Source organism: Rhinopithecus roxellana, chromosome 5 (assembly GCF_007565055.1).
Source record: "Rhinopithecus roxellana isolate Shanxi Qingling chromosome 5, ASM756505v1, whole genome shotgun sequence".
NCBI lineage: Eukaryota > Metazoa > Chordata > Mammalia > Primates > Cercopithecidae > Rhinopithecus > Rhinopithecus roxellana.
Genome location: NC_044553.1, coordinates 13636703 through 13664170, shown reverse-complemented (window position 1 = coordinate 13664170; position 27468 = coordinate 13636703). Strand labels below are relative to the sequence as shown.

General features: G+C 36.9%; 2 protein-coding genes across 3 annotated transcripts in view; one reads left to right on the top strand and one right to left on the bottom strand.

Annotated features, from left to right (window-relative positions):
• On the bottom strand, window positions 1-25350 carry AP5M1 (adaptor related protein complex 5 subunit mu 1). Of its 2 annotated transcripts, none has more exons than XM_030929793.1 (8): window positions 25148-25350; window positions 19085-19730; window positions 13613-13840; window positions 11831-11970; window positions 11041-11126; window positions 10828-10946; window positions 6642-6738; window positions 1-4155 (listed from the first exon to the last, which is right to left on the bottom strand). In XM_030929793.1, the coding sequence occupies exons 2-8, from the start codon at window positions 19145-19147 to the stop codon at window positions 4073-4075; spliced, it is 816 nt and encodes a 271-aa protein (XP_030785653.1). In that variant the 5' UTR covers window positions 19148-19730; window positions 25148-25350; the 3' UTR covers window positions 1-4072. The 2 variants fall into 2 exon arrangements, with proteins under 2 accessions (XP_030785653.1, XP_010354535.1); XM_010356233.2 differs by having other exon boundaries at window positions 2882-4155; window positions 24834-25325.
• Window positions 25209-27468, top strand: part of EXOC5 (exocyst complex component 5) — a 64544-nt gene continuing 62284 nt past the window's right edge. Inside the window, exon 1 of the mRNA XM_010356234.2 lies at window positions 25209-25595. Within this exon, the coding sequence (XP_010354536.1) occupies window positions 25569-25595 (27 nt within the window). The 5' untranslated portion in view covers window positions 25209-25568. The remainder of the gene's footprint in view (window positions 25596-27468) is intronic.

Here is a 27468-nt window from a genome sequence, read left to right as displayed (position 1 = left end):
AAAAAAAGCGTTCTGAAAATGAATGCAATTATTCTTATAATGGAAACATAAGAAGCTCCTTTGCCTCAAGAAAAGAAATAATTAACAAAGCTTCAAAATCATTAGTCTTAAGGTGGATAACCGTGTACTACAACACATTTTCCTCAACTGGATTTCTTTACCACACAGTATGACATTTTCTAATGGTGGTGGTGGTGGTAGGGGGAAAGGTGAGAAGAAACCATGCAGCTTAATGAAACAGAAGCATTTTCTCAGCCTAAGTTGTAGCCACTGCTTTGATTTTTGGGTTATCTCAGGGCCAGTAAGTATACTCTAGTGCATGAAACAAAACTAGAAGCAATACTTAGAATGTAGTCTTTGTTTCTTCTTTCTTCAAAGCCTATGTTTCCTAATATCATTGTTAGGCAAAGCAAAAAGAAATGTTTGTTCTATTACGTAAGAAATAAACTTCATTTGGTATTCAATTGACTTTCTAACTTAGCAGACAGGACTTTACATCTTCAAATACTGAAAATAAATTGCATTCTTGGCCCTTGCTTTAAAAGGTTATAGAGAATAAACGCACACCCTGGTAGTGTTCTAGTGATCTCCCTAATCTCAGTTGCACTTTGTCAGAACGAGGTAACTGGTAGTTAAGTGAAATACCCTAGATCAAAGGGGGATTAATCACCAACTGAATCCTTGCTGAATAAACCTGTCATTCAAGAAAATTATTTCCACTGAACTTAGCAGAGGATTGAAGGTATTTGCATAACAGGGACCAACGTACTTCAGCCAGGTTAAAAGGTTCAGAATTCATCCCATGTTTAGCTTTTTGCCTCCTTTTCCTTTCAGCAGCCTGGTACAATGGTTTCTAATCTGATAATACAGCTAACTATCTAAATGATGTCAGAACAGGAAAGTATTGCAAAGTTTGGATGAGGGATGGATCAATTTCACTTTCAGTAACTCCTAAATCTGATTTGTTGGAATTTAAGATGTAATCCTAAAAAAGTCCCTTAAACCTGAGGACTGTTTATTAACACCCCTTTTTTTGACCTTTGTCTTAGGAACAACCATTCTGTTGTGGCAGCAGTCCCTACAGAAGTCCTGGATGATAATTCCACCTACCTAGCTCCCAGGGGTAGTGTAGGAGTCTATCAATGTCTATGAAGTATTTTGAAATACTATAACAAAAAACGGAAAAAAAATTGGCAATTGTTACTAAGTATAAATGTCTGCCTTGAAAGATCTTAAATCATACAATGTATAAAAACACCGTAATTTTAATCCAATAGAAATACTGAATTGGTGTGAAAAAATGAAACTATTTTATGGGACAGACTAATGTTTAATACAAAATTTTTTTAAACAAATTGTCATCGGAATTCCTGACAAGACTACTTCAAACTTGACATTTGAATCAATTACTTAAAAAGTAAAAAAAAAAAAAAAAAAAAAAAAAAAAATGCCACTACCGTAAGGGTGTATTGCCTGAGTACTATATTGCTGGCTTTAAAAAGTTTTTAAAATATTGTTTAGTAAAAAACAGAGAAAATAAGAGTTTACAAAATCATGAACCATCTTTTCTGGAGTTCATTCTAAAAAATTTAACACTTTTTTTTTTAACCTTTTGAATTTATTGAAGAATAACTACCTATGTGATAGACATCAGATTTCATAATCATATTTTGGCAGTAAAAGGGAATTTAGCAATTTTGCATCTAGAGAAAGTCTGACACTATCCAAATCTTTCACTGGAAGTAGTTGCTCATATTCACTGCAAACGCAAAGCATCTTTCAAGTTAAAAAGGCAAAGAATAGTTATCAAAGAAAATGAATAAAATCCATAGTGAGATAATTTTTTAGAAAATGATTGAAGTTTTAACCCAAGAAAGGACTCTTAGAGTGTCTTATAGCTTAGAATAAGAACATGTCAATCACGATTAAGCTTCTGGAATCGGAATCCCTTTGAAATGCAGCTGTTTCTTCTTTAATTGTGGCAGCGGACTCTGAAGAAAAGAAAGGTCCAGCCTTAAAGATGAGTAAGGAATACAAAATAGCTCAGGATTAGTTGTGGAGTTCAAAGGTCGCTAATTACACTAAGGAGTTCCCAGACACAGGGAAAACATTAAACAGGTCACCTACCAAACGGGAAACAGACTTTGTCTTCAGAAATTATCCTGAAGTGACAGGTTTCTAGACAAAATCAAAAGCATCACAGTGTGCCCAGCTGATCTCAATGGGATGAAAACCTAAGTTGGTTCAGTTCTGTAGCACTATGTTAGAATGGAATGGCAACAGATGGCATCAGGTTCCCCAACACCTCATCACTTTTCCAGGACACCCTAGATTTTCCTCCGGTTTCTAGAAATGTCAAACAGAAGATTCACTGATTTTTCTAACTGCTTATAAACTTTTGCCTAGGGGATTATTATATTAAATCTTTGCCTACTCACTAGATAAATGCCTCTTGCTTACCTTAGTGTATTTGGTAAACATTTATACAATCAAGATTCCAAATGGCTCCATTACCATTAACTTATCAACATAAGTGAAATGTTAAGCTTTATTTGAGTTTAAAAGAGATCAAATAACTTACAGGGAATGATATTTTCTTCTTTCTAAAGGAAAGTTTTCACTGCTGATTATCTATGATTAAGCTAGAATAACAAGTTAAAGTCCTGGTCAGGCAGGGATAATTTTGAACATAGAACCTTATGCCATGATAATGCTTTGCAGAAAATGAGTTTATGAGTAGGACTGACCTTAATTTAAAAATCATATTTCAAATCCTAAATTTATATGCACTATCCCTTTAAACTATCATGCTCTTTTTTGAGGAGTTAGCAGATTTTCTAAGCTTTTCCTTAGAAGACTCATTAAAAAACAGAACCCAAGATATTATCAAATTGAGCATTAATCTTTAATGCGTATTTTTTTCTAATCTGTAAAAAAACATGAATGAAGTTTTGAGGTTCGTGAGATTTCATCTTTTCTTGAATGGTCACTTAAAGTCCAACTTGACAATGAACTGCTCTGAAAACATAATTATGACATATAATTGCAGAAGTAAGTAGAGAATAAAGATGATGATTAGATGGTTTCTGAAGAAATCAAGAGAATGGTAAGAAAGTGAGAGTGACAGCTTTAAGGAGATATATACTACATGTGACTAAAATAAGCTTAAATGATACTCTCTACCCACAGAGTGCCTTTTGAATTTTTACCAGAATTCATTCATTAATTTTAACATAATAAGACACAGAAAGAGCAGTATTAGATCTAAATTACCTTTAAAAATTTAGCTGCAGACATTAAACGATTACAAAACACTATGATCATCTTCTGAAGCTATTCCACACACCTTAATATGGCTACTGACATCCTAAGCAAAATGTCATTGTGGCAGATTAACAAGCTTACTTAAAAACTAACTCTAGAACAGAGATTACACACCTTAAGTAGAAAAGTAGAATTATGCAGATTCTTTATTAGTCAATAGGATAGTTCTGATTAAGAAGAACAGGTTACTACTTAAACACTTTTCCTTTGTCTCTGTTGGCTGTTTTTTGAAGAGATGTAGTTGTTTCTAACATGACCTCTGGTATTCTGCAACAACACCTTATACTAGGAGCTTAGTACTTAGATTTGGAAGAGAAAATAGTTTTTATATTGCACATCATCTACAACCCTGAATCTCTGAACTTTTGAAAAGGAGCCTGACCCTTTATCCAACGCTCAGTACAGAAAAGGGCTATACTTGATTAGCAATGTTTGCCACAGAAACACTAAGAAACAAGTGTGGCAGGGTGACCCAGGACTAGTCTAAAATGAGCCCAAGTGAATCATTACTTTTCTATGTTCTGAATTATACTGGCATAAAATCAAAGGTTAACAAAATTGGAGACATTAGCTTTTAAAACATCCTTTCAAGTTCTATCAGACTACAAACACTAAATAAGACTACTTTTATAATTAAATCATTCAGTGATTTTTCACTCACAGGTTATATGCATCCACATTAAAAACATAAGATTATGATTTCCTTCAAACTGTTATCATTATATAATCCCATTTAAACATGAGACTATTACAGTAATAATGATCCATATGTTACTGGAGCAGGGGCTTTAGAATTCCAGATGTAATAATCAGAAGAAATTAGTTTCCGGTCTAAAGAAAAGAAAAAGAAATTAATGATAAGACTATTTTATCTTAGCAAAAATTCAACGAGAGCAAAGTCATGATTTTTTGAAATTGTGGAATGCAGTTATTTCAAGGCAATACTTTGAAATATTCATTTTAATTTGATATTATCAAGACTTTATTATAACTTTTATCATTTTACAAATATGGACTCATTAAATATGTGAACAATCCATCTTTGACCTTACATGAAATATCTCTCATTTATGCCAAATCTGCCAATTTTATCTTCACATTTTCTCTAAAATCTTTTTCATATGGACCATTACTCTGACTGTAAAAACATTAAAATTTTTTCATTGGTTTCTCTTCTATAACCTTATCACGATGGCCCTGATTCTGGGTCTTGCTATTCTTTACCCAAAATGTCAGAGATATAAATTAACACCCAACTTCCTAGCAACATTCTAAACGGCTTGCTTCACTGATTTCTTATTATAGTTCTGATCAATTTAAGCCTTTTTAAAAATAGCTTTGAAACCCTACAAAAATGGCAACCTATTTGAACTGAAGTTTTCTGATACGTAAAGAGATAATAATGTTCATTTGGAGTTACATATGTAAATTCTTTATATATATATAATTAAATATGCGATTAAATATAATTAATTATCCAGTTCAGCCTTTTCTACCTTTCTTCTTCATGCCCTTCTTCATAAATGAAAATAATATAGACTATATTGTCTTTTTTGTTCTCTTCAAAGTACTCAAACCCAGTTAACAATGAGTGGCAAGACAGCATACTGTTAAGTGGACAGGTTCCAGAGCGAGAATGCTTGAGTATCTGACTCCCAGTTCTGCCATTTGCTAGCTATGGGACCCTAATCTCTCAGTTCCATCAGTGTCCTCATCTGTAAAATGGAGATAACAACACTTACATAGGGTGCTGTGATGATTAATGAGATAATATACATAAAACACTTGGAACTTTGCCTGGCATATAGTAAGCAATAAATATTAGCCATTATTATTTAAATTACTATTAGCCATTATTATTTAAATTTATTATTAAATTAATTAAATTAGCCATTATTATTTAAAGTGTTATTATTACTATTTTTAAACTAAGTTGTATATTTTGAAAATAGATTTTATTGTCAAGATGATGGCAAAATAAAGTTTTACATAATTGCACAAACTGGCAGTCACATTCTGAAACTAACAGAGGAAGAAAAGATGGGTCGTAATATTAATTTAAAATGAGTTCTTTCATTCAACATATTTTGTATTAAGCAGGTATATTCCCATCCTGTATTATGCTCTCTGGAAATTACTGTAGTATGTTTAGTTAACATAAATAAATTAAAATATTTTCCCATAGACAATCTAAAATACTGGTCTGTTTGCTTTCAGTCTCCCATATATACAACAAAAAAATGATGTAAGACAAAACACAGGGCAAGCCTAGGGAAGTAAAGAATACTGGTTTACTCTGGTTATACTACATAGAAGTTATATTGTCATGCACAGTAGCTGCTTACAATTCTGTAGTTCTAAGTTCTCTAATTCTCCTGAAATGTCCATGGAGAGTCCTTTCCTCTTCTTCTTGTTTTAGGAACCCTAATCCTTAGTTTAAGAAATATTAATCTAACTATAATAATAAAAATGTGTGTAAATTGGGATCATTCTTGTCCACATATATAACAGCTTTATTCTCCTTGGGTCAAGGAGAATATTAGCTACTATTCTATGTTACATATTTCTATTTAATCTGAATTAAATAATTTTGATTCATTTATAAATTGTTTTTTGTCTCATTATATTTTCACGTTTTGTGTGTGTGTGTACACACATATAGATCTATACTTTACCAACCATTAAACATACTAAAATCAGGAAACGTCTTTTTTATTGTCTTCCTATTGATAGAATAGAGAAGGTGCTAAATAACGCTTATTGATTGCAACATTTGCTAAAGATATTTAAAAGGGTTTTAAATAAGAACCATCTCTAGTATCTACTAAATCCATACTATATGCTAAGTATCATACTGAGTCAATATAATCTTATTTAAACCTCATAACAAGCCTGAGGCAAATCGCACTATTATTTCCATTTTATAGACAAGAAAATTAAAACTTCAAGAAGTTCACTAATTTGCCCAAAGTTATACAGCTAATGAAATGGCTGAGCCAGGTTTAAGTCCTGTCTGTTCAACACCACAGTTTCTGTGAACCATCTCTGAATAAAATAACCAGAGAAAAACAAATCAAATTTTATACTAAAGTTCACCTCTATCCCAATCTTTGCTCATCCAGACCACTTTATAAACAAGAAGGCAGAGGGCAGTGTAAAGTATACAAACAGTTATGTGGGGTAGGATCAGTCCAGAATTTTATAAATTGGGATTATTCTATAATCTCTAAGTTCTGTTACATTCAAATTTTACCTTAGATAATAACTGCAAACACCATTTTAGTTCCCTTAAGTTAGTTTGAATCTGTATAACTTACATGCACTTATTTTTGGTTTTCCTGATGCAAAAACTTGAACTGAATGCTGATCTGCGTAACACCCAGTAAGCGTGTAATCTAAGATCCTAAAATGAAGCTAGAAAGAAGAGAGAAATATAACAAATTAAGGTGATTATTTGGTAAAAAGGATGGTTGCATTTTTTCCCTTGACCCAGTTTTAGGGAATTTATTTTACACAGTTGACAAAATAAAATAAAAAGTCTAATACAGAAGTTTTAAACTTGAATTGTGGGTGTGTGCATGTGTGTGTGCACACATATGTATACAGAAACACACACACAATTTTTTTTCCCTTTGCCTTAGGGCCATTTCTTTGTAAGGCTGTCATTATGAAGTACTTAACACACAATATGCACTTCACTAACAGCTCTAATCCATACTGCAAGGTATGCTGAATGAACTGAGATTCAAAGATGGAAGCAACTGGTATCCCAGCACATAAGCAGCAGAGCTAGCATTTGAACTCAGACCACACCGACTCCAAAAGCTGGTGCTGTCTCCCACTGTGCTGCTGTCTTGTATGCCGTATTTTCTGTTCTATCCCTAGGGCTATGTGGTTATGATATATTCTAGATCACAAGTCTTTTACAGGCAAGAAAGTATAAACCTTCTAGCAAAATATAATGTAATTATGAAAACAGAAACATCAGTTTATCTTGTGTTTAGGGGGAATGAGCTGTACTACTTAATTTTCCAGAAGAGTGAAATTTAACTTTTACAGAGCTAAGCTTAGGAATTACCTTTTCCCTTACCTAGAAAACCTTTCTAAAACATACTCCATAATTCCTGGATTTCATTGACAATGTGGGGCTATCACTACAAATGCCAACTATTACACTGTGCTGTAAGAGAGTGAATCATTAGTACCTTCTCTGAAAACATAGCACACTCTGTTGTCCAGGTTGCAGTGCAGTGGCCAGGGTGCCCCTAAGTTACAATGACATTCACATGACCTATGAAAAAATCTACATTTCATGGAGCTCCAGTTCTCCTTTGCTGTGATTCTCCTCATCTCTGCTGCTAAATGCTCCAGATTTTTGCAGCATCCTGAGATCTTTTTATATATTTTTTCTCCTATCTCTATTCCCAGAAAATTTCTCCCATTTCCCAACTTTCTCTATTAATTACAAAACTAACTGATCACATGCATAATATGTGATTTAGAATGTAATTTTCAGACTTTCTCAGCAATTTTTTTTCCTGTTGCAACTCAAATTATTTCTGATAATAAAGGGCTTTTGCTTGTTTTTTTGGTATAATTCTCAATGCTGGTATAATTCTCAATACAACGTTAAGTATAGTTATAAGTTATGACCAGACTGATATCCCATACAACTGAAATCTGTAAAACACACTTAGATCATTCAGTCAACAAAAATATGTGCTACATGCTTTCAATGTGAGTGTAAATGGTTGGTGATAGGAATGAATAGAAAAATCGTAATTCCTACCCTTGAAGGACATACAATGTGTGGTAACATTGCACATTTTTTTCTGAAAGGTATTTGAAGTAGGAATTTTTTTTTTTGAGACGGAGTCTCACTCTGTCCCGAGGCTGGAGTGCAGTGGCCGGATCTCAGCTCACTGCAAGCTCCGCCTCCCGGGTTCACGCCATTCTCCTGCCTCAGCCTCCCGAGTAGCTGGGACTACAGGCGTCCGCCACCTCGCCCGGCTAGTTTTTTGTATGTTTTAGTAGAGACGGGGTTTCACCGTGTTAGCCAGGATGGTCTCGATCTCCCGACCTCGTGATCCGCCCGTCTCGGCCTCCCAAAGTGCTGGGATTACAGGCTTGAGCCACCGCGCCCGGCCTGAAGTAGGAATTTTTATAATAATCCTTGAAACAAAGCTTCTGGACACAAGTGAAGCCAAGATAGAAGAAATGAATTATCACCAGTATACTTCTGACTTCACTACCACTTCCCCTAATTGCCTGTATTTCTCTTGATTTCTTTAATACGTTTTATTTAGGTTTTCTTGTTACCTTTCTAATCACTCCTTCAATTCCCTCACTTGTTCTTCTGAATCTTCCTGTATTATTTTATCTTTTTCTGTTATTTCCACTGCCTCAACCATTTCTTCTCTGTGGATAATTCCTACATGCTTATATACAGCTGAGCCTTCTCTTATGAACCAAGCTTTAGATTTTTAGCTACCCACCGAACATTTACAATGGGCTATATTGCTATTACCAGCCAAAAATATGATATGAAACCCATTTCTTCCCATTTTTCTCCATATCAATAATTTAGGTATATTCATCCATTCAGCAAATATTTATGTGCTAGGTCCTGGACTAGATATTTGGAATAAAACAATGAACGAATGAGATTCACATGTCTCTACCCTCTTAAAAAGCGTCAAGTTTGGTTTAAGTTCCTTTTTTTTTTTTGAACAATACTATCTTTGAACACCATTTCTTGTCTCTGTATTTAATTAGTAGTCGAGGCTTTACTTTCATCACAGCTTTTACAGCAGTCCCTTCATTTTTCTCCCTTCTCCCTTCTTTTCTCTTTCTGTTGACACCACACTAACTCAGCATTATTAACTTATTATAATACTGTCCTTTCATATGGAATATTAATATGTTATAGAATGCCTTGTCTCTAGTTTTTTTACTCACCTTCCTTACATCCATTCCAGATTAACATTCATAAAGTATCACTTGTGAAAGACTACTCCCCTACTTAAAGAAGTACACCATCAACCAAAGTAATAAAAGTCAGATTCAAACACTCCATAATCTTAATCTAAATTATATATCCAGTCTCTTGTAGTACTACTATTTTTAGCACTGGTTTCTAAGCATGCCTTGTTTATCCTTCTTTACTCTTCTAAGTAACTTCTTTATCTAAACAATTGTTAGTCAGTCTTCAAGTCTTCATATTCATGCATATCTAGGCCTCAGAGTTTGGCTTAAACTTCACCTCCCCTGTAAAGCTTTCCACAATAACTTCAGCTGTAGCACCTTTTTCTTGAAATACCAAAGCTGTTAGCACTGATAAATTGTTGATGTGCAACACTGAAAAATTCCTGGAGGGCAAGGACTACATTTTCTATTTTTTGTACACAAATCTCAATTTTTTTTTTTTTTTTTGAGACAGTCTTACTCTATCACCCAGGTCGGAATGCAGCGGCATTATCATGATTCACCGCAGCCTTGAACTCCCCAGGCTTAGGTGATTCTCCTGAACCTCCCAAAAAGCTGTGACTAAAGGTGTGCACCACCATGCCTAGCTGATTTTTCTATTTTTTGTAGAGGTGGGGTCTCACCATGCTGGCCAGGCTGGTCTTGAACCCCTGGGGTCAAGCGATTCACCTGCCTTGGCCTCCCAAAGTGCTGGGATTACAGGTGGGAGTTACCATGCCTGGCCCAAATCTCAAATTTGATAACCAATAGCTGAGTAGAATTAGACTGAGTTGGGGTATTTAGGTTAGCTGGTTCCCTTTTAAAAAAACACAAAAAACCCTTGTTTAAAAGAGATCTGGTTGCATTCTGTTGTCCAGGTTGCAGTGCAGTGGCACAATTTAGCTCACTGTAACCTTGAACTCCTGGGCTTGAGTGATCCTCCCACCTCAGTCTCCCCAGTAGCTGGGACTACAGACACCCCGCCTATATGCCTGGCTTTTTAAAATGTTCAAGTATTAAGTGAAATAGAAGTGACTAATACTAAACAACAACAAAAAATCAAAAATCCAAAAGAGAACTTATCCCAGACAAAAAGAATAGAATTCTAAAACAATTGGTAGAAAACATTAAAAATCAAGTAGAAATACGCAATTTATAAACAAAGGAGGCCAGGCGCGGTGGCCCAAGCCTGTAATCCCAGCACTTTGGGAGGCCGAGACGGGCGGATCACGAGGTCAGGAGATCGAGACCATCCTGGCTAACACGGTGAAACCCCGTCTCTACTAAAAAAAATACAAAAAACTAGCCAGGTGAGGTGGTGGGCGCCTGTAGTCCCAGCTACTCGGGAGGCTGAGACAGGAGAATGGCGTAAACCCGGGAGGCGGAGCTTGCAGTGAGCTGAGATCTGGCCACTGCACTCCAGCCTGGGCGACAGAGTGAGACTCTGTCCCCCAAAAAAAAATAAAAAACAAAACGAAAAAACAAAACAGAAAAACAAAGGAAGGGCTCTACTGTAGTAAGCCATATAAATATGCTTACCTTTAAATATGCTGTTTCTCCAATACAAATTGGGTCAAATGGCTGCTTCTCATGGCTCTTGGCTCCAAAAGTTACAGTTCCAGAAAGACTAATTTCCATTGATTTTGGGAACTTCTGGCCTAAAACACAAATATACCAATCAACTATTCTAAATCAAGTAGATTCTACAGTAAATGTAAAGAAAAAAGAAATCAATAAACAAAACTTGCTCACCAATAATCCAGATTAATAAGCTTTTCTCTCGAAATACTTCGAGCTGGCCAAAACTAGTTTTGTATTCCAAATGTGTAATTGGACCTCTTTAAAAAGAAAGGGACAAAATAGAAAAAGATCACAGATGTAACAGTTTTGAGATCTAAGTCAAACTTGGCCACTGTTACTTAATACAAGGACAGCATAAAAGCAGATCTGTATTCAAGTTTGCAGAATAGAAAAAATAATGAATATTAAATCTTGAAAAACAACAAAACACATATAAACATTTTTGGTGATGATGTGTATTTCATTATTAGTCCTTAAGACAACTATGAAATCATACAAAATGTATTAATACAGTCACATGGGTTGCTATAACATTAAGACTATGATTTTACTACATATGTAGATATACTTTGACAAAAAACTGTGCTGCAGAATAAATTTAAAAGTAGAACTGATAATAAAGTAATATTATAATTGGCTAATTCACCAGGTTGTTGACAGTTTGGTTTGACTTGTATACGGAAAAATTGCTAGAAATAAATCCAGTAGAAAAATAATTCCTGAGGAAGCTACATTGGTTTAAGTGTATAATTTACTAGTAAGTTTTACTAGAAAGATAAAGGCATATTTAAAGGCAAACAGATTATTTTTATGACTATATCATGAAAATCAGCATTCATTTGAATAGAACAAAATTATTCAGACCTTAAAAATAAGGTAAAAGAGAAAGACAATTTATTGTGGAGCAGTGGGAATGTATTAAGGAAGACAGAAATTATGGCAATACAGATTTTATTCCTACCTATTGTAAAAAGGTATATGAGCTTCACAGAATTCAAAATTATTTTTTACACTTTCGTGAAGTTTTAAATTAATGGTTATTCTTAGTTGTACTTCTTCCTCCTTCATTTGATAAAATCCCAAAATTGGTGGGACAGGGACCTAAAAAGAAACATAAATGTCTATATAATTCTCAGGTTAATGGGTCTAAAACACCAAAAGTAACTGAGAAGAGTTACTTTTAATGACTTAGAGGTTATTCCAAGTTGTTTTAGTAACAGCAATGATGAATCTATATTCATTATAAGGATAGGGATTCTTCTCTCTTTCTGTTTTCAGAGATGAGAAAAGTGCTTTACAAAGGTGTACAATGCATTCTTGTTCCTATACTTGCTCATCCAGGCTCCCCGTCTCCATGTTCTCTGACCTGCAGCATACGGTACGCAGTAGGCGTGCAGCAGGCACTGCCAATCTGCCCACAGCTCTGTTGCTCCAATTGAATCCCATGAGTTCTCCAATCCCCTCGTTCAGCAGTAACTTACTTGGTTGGTCATCAATAACTGACTGAAGGAAACAACTTGTAGGCTGGGGTGAGCCAACCATTATTTCTGGTACATGTGAAGTAAGACACAGAAAGACTACTTATACAGTGCAAGCCCTAGAGCTGTAAGGTGATGCGTAAGCAGAGAAAGCCAGCTGAAAGAGGAGACTGAGAAGCAGACATGTGACAGACAAGGTGGACCTTGAGTACAGGCTGATAAGAACTGTGTCTGCTTCTTTTCTTACTCTTAAATGGCAATGAGACTGCCTATTGCATTCTCAAAATAAATTCGCTCTACTTAAGCTAGCTTGAGTAGGTTTTTCTAACCTACTCATCCACAACTAGGACAAGAGATAAATGGTATAGTAGAAAAGAGGTTTGGGAGTCTGAAAAATTGGGGTTCAAATCCAGGCAGTGCCATTTATCAACTACAGACCTGGTGCAAGTCATTTCACTTCTTGGTGACTCTCCTGAGCTGTAAAATGGGGATAATGTCTAATTAAAGGCTGTTACCAGTACTACAGTACTAGAGAAAATACATGTAACGTGCTTAGGACAATGTCTAACACACAAGCAGTTATTCAATAAATAAATAGATATGAATAATAATATATATTTGTAATTCAGGTTGCCTGCAATGAGGGGTATTTTATTATGTTCATGGTTAAAACCACTACTAAATCATACCAAAATCTATCCCATGACCGTGAACATTTTTAGGGAACATTAAAAAAAAGAAATTCAATTATTTTGAAAGCTATTTACAAGTAGTTACCAACACCAAAGATAAGAGGTATCTCATTCAAAGAAGTGAATCTTTTTTTTTTTTTTTTTTGAGATGGAGTCTCACTCTGTCACCCAGGCTGGAGTGCACTGGTGCAATCTTGGCTCACTGCAACCTCCGCCACCTGGGTTCAAGCGATTCTCCTGCCTCGGCCGCCCAAGTAGGTGGGACTACAGGCGCACGACACCATGCCTGGCTAACTTTTTGTATTTTTAGTAGAGACAAGGTTTCACCATGTTGGCAGGCTGGCCTTGAACTCCTGACCTCAAGTGATCCACCCGCCTCAGCCTCCCAAAGTGCTGGGATTACAGGCATGAGCCACGGTGCCTGGCCTCAATCTTCATCTTCATTCATCAATTATTGTCTGATAAATAGAACTTTTTCTAAGTTCTCATACCAAGAGTATGAATCATTTACTTATCAATAGTATTTATGAATATAAAGATCAGCAAACTCTCAACTATTCTAGGGTTGTTTACCTGGGAAGTGTAGTAGCATAAGTTGAATGACTCTAAAGGTGGAGTGAATGGAAATTTGTAAGGCCCACTAAATGCAGAGTCATCCATTGCATCAATACTACTAGAAGTCAGAATTGCAGAGTCAAGAGAAGTTACACAAGGATGAACTAGAATATCTTGAAGTGGAGATCCATTGGTAGGGAGATTCAAGCTGATGGTAACATTTGGCATGATTCCTTCCAAATCACACTGAAATGCAAACAGAAAGATTATCACCAAAATCTCAGAAGCAAATGTCTGTTTCAGGCTTCTCAAAATTTATCAAAGTCATTTTCCCCAATTAACTCACTTTTCTCTAGGTATTATTCTCTTTGCTTTCTGTGTTCTTATTAATGGTTTTATCATGTTCTTACACACCCAAGCCAGAGATCAGGAGGGCCCTCATAGACTCCATTGCTTATCTCTAAAGCTCTTACAAAGATAATTTAAATCCGCTGAATTTTCTCCATTCCTGTTGAACCACATTAATACGGGCCCTTACAATTTCTGCCACAGCCCACTAAATATTTCTGGACTTGTTTTCCTATAATCGGTCCTCTAATCCTCCATCCTCCTAGCTCTCCATGCCAGAGCTATCTTAATGAAACATAATTTTTATTATACTTTTTCCATGCTCAAATTCTTTCAGTGATTCTACTTCAATTCTGAATTACTTGTAAAGCCTTTCATTGTTTGGCTCTTATCTACCTCCTTTTTATTTTCCTTCAACTTTTAAGTTTTGGGGTACATGTGCAGGATGTGCAGGTTTGTTACCTAGGTAAACGTGTACCATGGTGTTTTGTTGCACAGATCATCCCATCACCTAGGTATTAAGCCCAGCATCCATTTGCTGTTCTTCCTGATGCTCTCCCTCCCCTAACCTCCCCAACTAACAGGCCCCAGTGTGGTCGTTCCCCCACCGTGACCGTGTGGTCTCGTCATTCAGCTCCCACTTATAAGTGACAACATGTGGTGTTTGGTTTTCTGTTCCTGCATTAATTTGCTGAGAATAATGATTTCTAGCTCCATCCATGTCCGTGCAAAGGACATGATCTCATTCCTTTTTATGGCTGCACAGTATTCTATGGTGTATATGTACCACATTTTCTTTATTCAATCTATCATTGATAGGCACTTATGTTGATTCCATGTCTTTACTATTGTGAATAGTGCTGCAATGAACATACGTGTGTATGTATCTTCATAGCAGAATGATTTGTGTTTCTTTGGGTATATACCCAATAATGGAATAGCTGGGTCAAACGGTATTTCTGCCTCAATGTCTTTGAGGAATTGCCACAGTCTTCCACAATGGTTAAACTAATTTACACTCTTACCAACACCGTAAAAGTGTTCCTTTTTCTCTGCAATCTTGTGAGCACCTGTTGTTTTTTAACTTTTTAATAATAGTCATTCTGACTGGTGTTGGATGGTATCTCATTGTGGTTTTGATTTGCATTTCTCAAATGATCAGTGATGTTGAGCTTTTTTTCATGTTTGTTGGCTGCATGTAGGTCTTCTTTTGGCAAGTGTCTGTACATGCCTTTTGCCCACTTTTCAATGGGGTTGTTTTTAAATCTACCTCCTTAATAATTTTCTACCCTGCAACTTACATGTAGTCATATTGGATTCTTGCATTTTCCTAAATAAACCATACTGTCTTATACCTCCAAATGCACCTTTGCATGTGCTATTCCTTCCCAGCTGCAATGTTTTCTCCCTGTAAATGCTTTCATTCTTCATGTCTTAGCTCATTTGATGCTCTCTGTGAAGTATTACACTCTGTATCACCTCTACAGCCTACCTTTGCTATGTAGAGAAGCCCAGGATCTTCTTCCCTATGTAGTCTGGGTTAGTTTGCCAATGAGAGGTACTCATGAGAGATTCACAAGGGAAAAGAGGAAAGGAAGTAACTTTTCTTGAAAGTTCCTTGAAGCCAGATAGGTCAGCTTCTCAAACCTGTCCTTGAACTCCTACTTCAAGGCCAAAGTGGCCAGATGCTACACTTCTGCGGACCTTTCCTTGAATTTCCTCTGTGAGGTCATTAACAGACAGACATGACAGTTTTTCAGACTTCTTTGTGAACTTTTGATTTGACTATCTCCTCAGGGACTGTTTCTGAAAGGCTATAGCTAGAGGATCAAAGACTTATTTCCTCAGTGCTTCTTGAATAAGCCCTAATTTCTATGTTAAACATCTTTACTCCCATAAATCTTACAGTGGCTTCTTCTGGCCCAACCAGACTGACATACTTTACTTGCGTTTGTGTAGGTAGTCAGGGTCTTTGTACCTCTCTCTTGAAATTCACCTCTATTAAAGCCTGGATCAAACTGACCAACTGAGCCCCATAATAATTATTGGTATCTTCTGTTTCACCAGAACTACACAATATTTTAAGAGTTAGTGAACTCTGAAAGCATAACACTTAGCTCCTAATGCACTATCATATACATAGATTGCACCATGCATTAACTGTCCACTATCTACAGGTATCTGGTCCATTTCTCTTTTCAAGCTTTAAATTCTTTGAAACAAGAATTGTTACATTTTTCTTAGTACCTCTAGTGCCTGACACATTTCTATGCATAGAAAACAGTAATAAAAAATGTTTGCTGAGTGGCTATCTTTTTCTAATTATAAACCTACTTTTGTTTTCAATTTCTAACATGAAATGTTTCACTTTTAATGTTTTATCTAATATTTGACATGTGTGGGAATTCATTACGTATCTGCTATACAATGTAAGTACTTAGCAGGCAGGCATTACGAAGAGTACTACATATAATTAGTGCCTTTATAAGGTCTGTCAGTGACAATTACAACAATGTTAGTCACATTAAAAATAAATATGCCATATAATCTTACTTTAAAACTTAAAAAAAATTTTTAGGGTTTTAACTTTCAAACCATCTGCTATTTTCTATATGTGAACTAATAAGAACAAATGAAAAGTAGTTTTGTTTTTGATAGATATTTATGGAGACAAAATAAGCAAACATCAATAGTAAATACCATTATAATTTAATAATATTTATACTTAATTTATACTAAGTATAAACTGAATATTATTAAATTACAATGGTATTTACTCTTAACATTTGTAAAGGGTCAGAGAAACATCAGCCATCATGGAACCCGCCAATGAATCTATCTGGGCACTTAAAATGCCGGATCACCAGTTATTTACTATAGGATGAGAACATCCATTCTAGAAGGAATTGGTGTACTACCCTTTAAACCAATCTGGCATATGTAAACCCAACTTTAGCAATAAAAGTTATTAAAGAAAAAAAAAGGCACCTAAGAGTTTATCTCATTTTAAAAATGAGAAAAGATTCACAAAATTGTGTAACTTTCTAAAGACATACAGAAAATTACTGGAAGAATGAGGTCTAGAACTTTGGACCACTGGCCTTTGGCTCTGGTTTTCTACCAGAGTAGGATAAAATGAAGATGATTATTTCCATTTACATTGGGCTTCACAATAAAATTCCTTTAAACAGTAAGTTTCGGAAGTACTTAAAGAATGTCTGGCTAACAGTTATATTATGTACATACAACCTTAAAGAAACATTTAGCATGTAGGTTAAGGTATACCCCCTTTTTTTTCCCTTAAGAACATTTTTTAAATAAGAAAATTGCCCATCATGATAATCTGTATCAGGACTAAGAGTAGGAACCAATCTCAAATTCTCCTAAGAGTAAACTGCAGTCAGCCTATCAACGAACAGAGACATTAAATGCCATGGTATTAATTAGCATTATATCATAAATAACATATTCCCTATTTATTGCTACAGAATGGAAAAAAAATAGAATTGGTGAATTTTTCTATTTTATTTTTTTTAAGACAGAGTCTACCTCTGTCACCCAGGCTGGAGTGCAGTGGCACAATCTTGGCTCACTGCAGCTTCTGCCTCCCAGGTTCAAGTGATTCTCATGCCTCAGGCTCCTGAGTAGCTGGGATTACAGGTGTGCTCCATCACGCCTGGCTCATTTTTGTATTTTTAGTAGAGAAAGGTTTCGCCATGTTGGTCAGGCTGGTCTCAAACTCCTGACCTCAAATGATTTGCCTGCCTTGGCCTCCCAAAGTGCTGGGTTACAGGAGTGAGCCACTGTGCCGGGCCCTATTTTTCTATTTTCATTTCATTGAACTTATGAGAAAAAAGATTCAACTACTTTAAAACTTAAGAATGACATAATCCATGAACACCTCAATTTTGGAGCCATTTACAATAGTTATTTCTAAGAAAGTGAGTAACTGGAGTGTATTTTTGACTACGATAGATATGAGTTTAAAATAGGCACAAAAACTTTTACATAACTTTAACGTTAAACAGGGTAAAAAAAAAAGATAGACCCAATATTTCCGTCAGGACTGTTCTAATTCTCTGCTCTTGAACTCTAGTTTTATCTATCAGATTTATCTACAGCCACACATTAAATTTGACATATAAAAAATATATGTAACTGCAGGGAATAAAGGAAGAAAGAAAAATAAAGAAACGAGAACACTATTAATATAAACTTGTAGAAAGTTTACCTGGAGGATTTTATTTTCAATCATTATTCAACATGGCATTAATCACCACTAACTGTATTGTTATTTCCATTGTCTTCTCCTATTTTCTATTTCTACAGAGAACCCAATATTAATCTAATGACTTATTTAAATAAGAGTCCTTCAATATAATTTTAGATATGCCAGAGATGTCAATTTCACCCCCTAAAGAAAATGGAAAATAGTAGTGGTGACTTTAAAGTATGTTCTGAAGTTATTTGATGTTATTCTTTTCATAGGTGGAGCTTAATTCCATGCCCCTTGAATATGGACCACTTAATGACCTGCTTCTACTGAACAGAAAGTAGTGGAAGTGTAACCTCCCAGGCTAGGTAATAAAAATAATCGCTTCTGCCTGGCTGTCCGTCTCTCTCTCCTCTCTCTCTCTCTCTCTCAGATCATCTGGTCTGAGGGAAGCCAGTCACCAAGTGTGAGGACACTTAAGCAGCCAGTTGAGAAGTCCATGTGGAAAGGAACTAAGGCCTTCCTCCAATAACTAGGACCAACTTGTTAGCCATGTGAGTGAGTCATCTTGCAAGTAGATTTTCCAGGCTCAGTCAGACCTTCAGATGCCTATAGTCTCAACTGAAAACCTGACTGCAACTTCATGAGTGACTACACTGAAAGTTCCCAGTGTAGAGTTTCCCCACAGAAACTAGGAAAATAATAAATGTCTATTTTGGGGACAATGAGACAATTCTTTACTCAGCCACAGATAACTAATATAATTGGTAAGGAATACAAAGACAACATAAAATTTTACATGACTCTCCCATTTAACAACTGCTGCCTAAGATGAAAATAAAAAATGTTATTTAAAACACAACTAGCAAATTTAACTTTCTCCATATGTTAAATAAAACAATAAAGCAAATACCAGAGAAAAATCTCACCTTGCAAGTCACTGTTCCAACAACTTGCCATGTATCCGCTACACCCTGTTTATCATACTGCATGGATTTTACCTTTTCAGTGATAGAAATAGAAACTTGTGGTTTTCCTTTGTATGTTCCAGTTTTCCAAGCTGGCTGTTTTTGTGGCTGAGTCACAGATGCAAAATTGGTATTATCTAATGAATTCTGTAAGTTGGCATCTAATAAAGTGCCAAATGGACAAGCCTGCAGAAGCAAGTCAGGCAACTGGCTCAATTTTGTATTTAGCTCAGAGTCATTTTTTTGACCCGAATAAAGAAAATCCTGTATCCCAAAAAGAAATTCAAAGCCTTGTGAAACTCCACTAACACTAATTAATGGCGGACGAGGGGACAGAGTTTGTTCAACTAGTGGAACACAAGCATATATAATGTCATTCTTCAGAAAAGCAACAACTGGCCAGAGTTCTTCACCTCCTATCAAGAGCCCATAAATGGATGTTTTATTGATGCGTGAACAGCTATCACGACTCTCAACAAAGTCTTTATCATCATCCAATAATCTAAGTTCAAAGAGCAGTGCTTTAAGAAAGGGACCATCTTCGGGAATAGGCACATAACTTGCTCCATTGAAGACTCTGGCTCGTTTTTCAACAGTTGGATACCGCCTGCATTATGGAAACAGAAACATTATAAGTGATTCTTCCAAGTAAAACCAAGATGAAAGAATTTTTTTAAAACTCCCAAATATAAGGCAAACAGTAATAATAATAAAATACATGAGAAACAAATACATACACACAACCACAAATGCCAACAACCAAAAAATTATAATGCCCATTAAATTACTATTAGAGTAACTTTCATATTTGGTATATAATCCATTATTGAAAATGCTTAATTCAATTTAGTTATTTAGTTTAGGTAGAGTACATGATTCTAATTCAAAATCCTTGTCTCTCAGCCACTCAGATATCATCTTGGTCAGCAAGGAGTATATACTTGAACCATTTTAGGCATCTATAATAACTTTTTTTCTTCTGATTCTGTCTTAATAGCTACAGCAGGACTAACAAAGTGGTTCAATTTAACCCTCCACAATTTTGGATTCATTAGTTGAGATGGTACAATTTTAAAAGGAATGTTCTATTCTACTCAACCTATAGTGAATGACAGGTACCCTGAGTCTTCTTGCCAATCCCTACAAAAACAAGGAAGATCATTTTAGTAATAATGGTTTATCTCTATGGCCCTGAAAGATACTTTTAGGTAACAAAAAAGAATAGGCTGGGCGCGGTGGCTCAAGCCTGTAATCCCAGCACTTTGGGAGGCCGAGACGGGCGGATCACGAGGTCAGGAGATAGAGACCATCCTGGCTAACACGGTGAAACCTCATCTCTACTAAAAATACAAACAATTAGCCGGGCGAGGTGGCCGCGCCTGTAGTCCCAGCTACTCAGGAGGCTGAGGCAGGAGAATGGCATGAACCAGGGAGGCGGAGCTTGCAGTGAGCTGAGATCCAGCCACTGCACTCCAGCCTGGGTGACAGAGCAAGACTCCGTCTCAAAAAAAAAAAAAAAAGAATAAAATCAGAATGTTTTTGCATGTGCTAAGTTGAACAGTAAGCAGTTACTAATTTATCTTTTCTTTGGTTAGAAACAGAAGATGTTTTTGCTTATTTACAGAAATCTGTTAGATCACAGTTTCTCAGTTCCAAAATATGTACTTTTCCTCATTCCTTCTATCTCCACTCCAAAGTCCAGAACAATGTCATTTATCAGCTGTTAACTTTTGAGTAAATCACTTAACTTCCCTTAGCCTATCTTCTTGTTTGTAAATAAAAGGGTGGCAACAAATCAGCAGTTTTTACCGAGAGTCAAAAACATACCTGGCTAAAGCAGATTTGCTAAAAAATATTGATGTTTACTAATATTTTAAAAATATATAAGAATGTATTCAAAGTTATCTATATGTAGGCTGGGTGCAATGGCTCACCCAGCACTTCGGGAGGCTGAGGTGGGCAGATCACTTGAGGGCAGGAGTTTGAGACCAGCCTGGCTAACATGGTGAAACCCTGTCTTTACTAAAAATACACAAATTAGCTGGGTGTAGTGGTGCATGCCTGTGATCCCAGCTACTCGGGAGGCTGAGGCAGGAGAATCTTGAACCCGGGAGGTGGAGGTTGCAGTGAGCTGAGCCGAGATCTTGCCATTGCACTCCAGCCTGGGCAACAGAGTGAGACTCCATCTCAAAAAAAAAAAAAAAAAAAAACACAAAACAAACAAACAAAAAAACCACCAACCAACCAAAAAAACCCAAAAGCAGTTACCCATGTGTAGGTAAATCTCACTTACATTCTGATACATTTTCTTGATTGAGAAAGGGGAAGAATCAGGTAGCACACCAGTAATGACATGGCATAGCAGGTTAATGCCATTTGTTTATCTAAATCTCTGCATATGAATAGTAGAGCTCTCTGGACTAAACTGTAGTCCAATCTCTTATTATCTAATTTTCTGGAGGAACATTAAAGTTCTTAAGTATAAAAATTTCACAACTGCCTGTGAAGATAAGTTAATCTGGGACCTTATACAATGTCTCAATATGTGTTCAATGAATATTTTGTTGGATGACTCAACCTATCATTTCTAATTTATTATATGCTTTTTCTAAAACAGGATTCAAAGCTTAAATGAATCTACCAACTATGGGGTATGATACTGACCTAAGCCAGAGGTAACTGGATGCCATTATTATCTGGAAAGGAAACCTTTAAACCAGAATTTTAACCAAGTTTTGTTATGGGAAATACGTACTTAGAGAAAATATCATTTGCCTTCTTAAATCTTAAATATTGGCCACTTATTGACACTTATAACATGTCAGTGCATATCTGTGTAGCTCTAACACCTGCCCCAAGAAGTTAGAAAACTGAAAATATAATAAAATTTAACTAAGTCATTCAATGATACAGAATTAAATTATTTGAACCCAACTTGCTACCTCCATAAATGTATTGAAAAGCCCATCCAGACCTATCTGACTTTTTATTCTGAAATAATATCCTGATCATAGTTAAAATTCATTCTGAAAACTAGGATTTAAGAAACTTATTTTTTTAAGCAGTAAAAAGTTTACCTCTATGAGATATTAAGGTGAGCTACAAAAGCAACAGATATGTTATTGGCACAAGAAAGACAAAGTACTAGAACTGAGACAAACCAACATTTATATGAGGAGACATAACTAACATTATCAATAGCCTCACAAATTAATGAAGACATGACATACTGCTTAAAAGATGGTGTCAGAAAAACGGATCCACAGTACAGAGAAAAACGAAATGGGATTCCTACTTAACGCCATATCCAAAGATGGACTACATATGGGTTAAAGACCTAAATGTAACAGACGAAATTATAAAGTTAAGAGAAGATACTGTAGGAAGATATTTTTGGGAAATATGGGTAAGAAAAAACTTCAACAAATTCCCAAAAGCGACTACTTCGATTGCATCAAAATTAGTGATTTCTGTTTAATCAAGGGAAACATAAAGTTAATTGACGATGGTAAAATTAAAGAAAATATCAGTACTTTCTAAAAATGACATAGGACTAATATTAAGAATACAAAACAAACTCCTACAAATTCAGAGGAAAAAATAAGCAACTTTGAAAGAAAAAAAGACATGTACAGGCAATTCACAGTAAAGGAAACTTAAAGGACTAACAATCATTATTACACACAGAAATGCAAACAAAAATAAGATGTCCTTTACTGGCAAAAATTAAATGTTAGGAAAGAATGGAGATATAGGAACTCCTTCTTGCTGCTGGTGAGTGCGTAGGTGGGTGAAAGTGCAGATTATTTGGCAGTCTTTAGTCAAAATCGGCATAGACATGCCCCATGGACCAATTTGAGGATGCATACTTTGGCAGTGTTCTTTGGAGGCAAATTTGGGAGAGGTCGTCACTAGGGAAAGGGGATAGGTAAAATGTGTAGGATGTGAACCACGGAGTACTACAGAGCAAGAAAAAACAATGGCCTAGATTTGCACTGTCCAACACAGTAGAACTACCCACATGTGGCTATTTAAACTTAAATAAAAATTAATTAACATTACCCAAAAGTAACAATTGAGTTCCTCAGTTATGCTAGCTGCAGTTCAAAAGCTCAATAGGTACTTGTGGCTAGTGGCTACAGTATTAGCCAGTACAAATTAAGAACATTTCTCCTTTCCATTATCATAAAGAATTCTATTGGGCAAGCTGCCTTAGATGAACACAAAGTATCATGGATGTTTCTTTAAAATAGTGCTGAGAAATCTGACAAATGTAACATTAGGAAGTGAAGTCTAAAGCACATTTAATTATGTAATTTGAAAAATGCATACAATGAAAAAGGGTAACATCCAAGACGTAAGAGCTACCTGTCAAGGGGAGGGGAACGGCAGTTAGAAATAGGTAACCAAAGGGAATATGTAACCAAAGTAAAATGAGAGATACTTTGGATGGACTGATGCTCCTGGTAAAGTATGTACTAAAGAATATATATAATCTCCTGTATTTGAGGTCCAACAACAAATGTTGGGGTTAGTGTCAGCCAGAAATCCTGCGGGGAAATGGTAAACTCCAACTCTGATGCCCTCAGGAACAAAAACTGTTTAGGTTGCAAAGAAGGAATTTTTCATATCCTCATTGCCAACCAATTTTCATTTAAAATTACAATCATTTTTTTTTCTGCCTCGATCTCAATTCTACTATGGTGCTACTTCACTATAAGCTTTCTTCAGGGAAGAACGAATTGTGACAAAAAAGAACTATCAATGGCCAGAGAAAAAAAGGTGAACAGACCCAGTCGATTGCCACCAACATTTTACAATGAGTTACTGTATAATTCTCTTAACAGAGCTATTTTGATTACACACGGCAAATTCTAAAAGTGGGACCAGATCAACTTAACACAATATATGAAAAAGCGAATTAATTTTTTTGTTTCTATTTTCTTCAACAATTAGGAACTGTAAACAGATGATTTCTACCAATGACACAAATTCACAGGATAAAAATAAAAGTCTGGGTCGGGCAAGGTGGCTCACGCCTGTAATCCCAGCACTTTGGGAGGCCAAGGCGGGTGGATCACGAGGTCAGGAGATCGAGACCATCCTCGCTAACATGGCGAAACTCCGTCTCTACTAAAAATACAAAAAATCAACTGGGCGTGGTGGCGGGCGCCTGTAGTCCCAGCTACTCCGGAGGCTGAGCAGCAGGAGAAAGGCGTGAGCTTGCAGTGAGCCGAGATTGCGCCACTGCACTCCAGTCTGGGGGACAGAGCGAGACTCCGTTTCGAAAAAATAGCAATAATAACAACATAAAAAAGTCTGATGCAACTTAGCATGGATTTTTCAGTAGAATAAAATGTTCCTGAATGATTTTGTCAATGCATGTTGAAAAATCTGAAACATGTTTAGTGCTCAGTAAATTTTCTACGTTTACCCTTAGTCATCTCCATTGTAATCCTAAGCAGACGGAGGTCATTTTAAAATCCAATACTAATACTAAACATACACCGTAATACTTAATATGTACGAGTCATCAACTCAATTCTCACAACACTGTAAGGTAGGACTATTAAAATCTCCATTTAACAGACAAAACAGAGGTCTGTTAACTGGCTAGCCCAAGGTCACGCAGCTATTCGTGGCAAACCTGGGCCACGAAGCACCACAAAACTATGCTACTTCATCGATCAGGATTCAGATTTGCATTTACCTGGAGAATCTCACGGTGCCACAAAGTGGAGTTCCCGGTTCGTGACTTATGAGCCACACTGCCCGCTGCGCCATGGTAAGTCAGTAAAGCATTAGCTCATCTCATAATTAAGGTCGCCACCGAGGAACAGTGCAGACCGGCTTTCTCAGACGGACTCTTACCAGAAGCCCCGAGGCTCATCTTGCGCCACAAACCGGTCGCGCTCAGCAGAGAGGTTATTTTTAGGTGAGGTGACTAACACTTCTGAGTCGCTCTAGCCCAACACACACCACAAAAGTTCTAAGAACCCCAACCTATAACGTTGAGAAATTTACCTATCCCCAGCAGCTCTGGTATTTTCTTCCTCTAAATTCCACTTCCGGAATGGTGGCCGGCAAGGATCAAAGTTCCTCACATACCGTAGCGTCGAGACTCCTTTCGGATTGCCCGCCGCTAGTTTTCTTCGCTGGCCCCTCCCGACAACCTCCGGGGCGCGCGCAGTTCCACTTCCGGCGTATGAGGCGGTGACAATGGGAGCAGCGCGGGTGGCGCCGGGAGGCAGCTGACAGGCGTTTGCGGCTTCGCTTCATGGCAGCTCTCCCGCCCCGCCTGGGATCTGTGGGGAGTGGGGGAGCCCGCGGCGGCCCGGAGCCAGGGTTGGCGAGCCGAGCGGAGACCTGTGCGCCGCGCCTCTGAGGCGCAGCATGTGAAGCGGAGACGGCATCCAGTGCAGGGCGAGCCTCTCAGCCGGCCGGGATGGCTACCACGGCCGAGCTCTTCGAGGTGGGCCCCGGCGGCTCTTCAGGGAGTGGCAGGCTCGGGGGGGGGTTGTAGGCAGCTAGGTGGGCGGGCCGAGGAGCGGGCGTTTGCCGGCTACCCAGGAGGAGCACTCGGGAGAGAGATGCGAAACTGAAGGGTTGGGGTGGCAGCTCCGTGTTAGCGCGGGCGGAGCGTGAAATGGGGGAGGGGTGCTTGGGGCCGAGGTGGGTTGGGCGACCGGTCGGCCGAGAGGGGAAGCCGGGTGCCGGAAGGGAGGAGGGTTGGTTTTCTCTGTGGGGGTAAGAGGGGGAGTCTGGAAGGTTCGGGTGTTGGAAGATGTCTACTCGGGATGAGTAGTGGGAAGGGCTGACTCAGGACGAGGAAAGAGAGCCAGGAGCCTCAGGTTGAGCGAGTCTTGTCGCTGGGATTCTTGCGGGAATAATAGCAGGAAGCCACTTAAGATCGTGACTCTTGGGGGCTTCTCGTTTTGAATAATTATTGCATTAGTAAGGCTGCAGGTGGCATTCATAGGCCTGCCAGTTTAACCTTACATTTGAAAAGGCTGGGACAATTTTTTTTTCTTTTGGTACAATAAAGGCCTACTTATCTCTTTAGACTGAAGGGAGGCAAAATTCAAGTGAACACTTTATTTCGTATAATACATAATAATATACTGAAGGCATTTACGTGTATTATAAAATAAAACCAAAATGAACACTATAAAACGAACACTTCGTTTCATATATATAATGCACCTTAAGTGTATTATATTCATTTACGTGTATTATAAAATCACCTAACTGCAAGCTGGAGAATCCTTAATACGTAACAGTGAGAATACTGTCTTTCCTCGAGCGTTTTCAGTATCTAAACCTTAAAATTTAATTTCGTGAAGTCTGGTGTAAGAAGCTGTGATAAAAGTTTGAGATAATAGAATAGGAAAACTAATGGGACTACAAAACAATGAAACTTATAAAGCATCTCCTTTTGTGAAATAAATGAAAACACACAAGAAAAAGGAAAGAAAGACCCCTTTTGTGTGTGTGTGCTTGTATTTCACATTGAATAACAAAAGTGTAATAATTGAGAAGACTGTAATCCACAATAGGGAACGTCTCCATAAGTGAAAATGGTATCCTTTTCCTGCCTAAGATTCAGCAGTTTTTGTGGCTTACAATTTGAATGCCACAGTTTTAATAAATGGAACTTTACATTTGTTATTGTTACTATATTTTGCACATCAGTCAGCTTTCGGATAGACAGTGCTTTTTTTGAGGAATAATATATGTTATTGTTATAATAAGTTGTAATAAGACAGTAATTTGTGAATGAAGGATCGTAATTACAAGAAAGACTTCAGAGATACTGTATTTTCTCAGTTAAGTGTTGGGAGATAAGCTACATTAATTTCTGTAATTCCAAAATTGTGCCATCTGTTTATTGACACAAGATCGGGGAGATGCTTTTCCTGCTAGGAACTTTTACTGTGTCCCTGGGTACTAAGTAGTGCTGTGGTTCCTTGTTTTATTTTTCACATCTTATAGAGGGAGAACGCGATGAAGTTGTATGAGATCTTCAATTAATGTATTTGCTGACAAGCCAGGTCTTAACAGAAAACTATTATATATGTTGTCATACAGTTCATAAGACATTATCCTTTGAGTTAATCCAGTTCCAGTTGTACCTTGGACCATCTTATGTATATTTTTATTTAAATATTTGACCGCAGTATTTCGGTAACTTATTTGGAAACATGTTTGATTTTTTTTCTCCCTCTCCCTGGTGGGGAAGGGGAGGAGGTGGGGAAATACATATTTTGCTTTCTGGGGTCCTGCCATTAGGTTGAGTAGTTAAACCAGATTAGGATTTAACGTAATTTAGTGACTCTAGTTACATG

Bases quoted from the DNA above. Each gene is read 5' to 3' on its own strand.
- AP5M1 (XM_010356233.2), bottom strand. From the start codon at position 24,907: ATGGCGCAGCGGGCAGTGTGGCTCATAAGTCACGAACCGGGAACTCCA. The intron at 11,971-13,612 runs GTAAACAACCCT...GTTTCTTTTTAG, and splicing joins TATGCTACTACACTTCCCAG to GTCCCTGTCCCACCAATTTT. The intron at 4,156-6,641 runs GTAAGTTATACA...TCTTTTCTTTAG, and splicing joins AAAACCAAAAATAAGTGCAT to ACCGGAAACTAATTTCTTCT.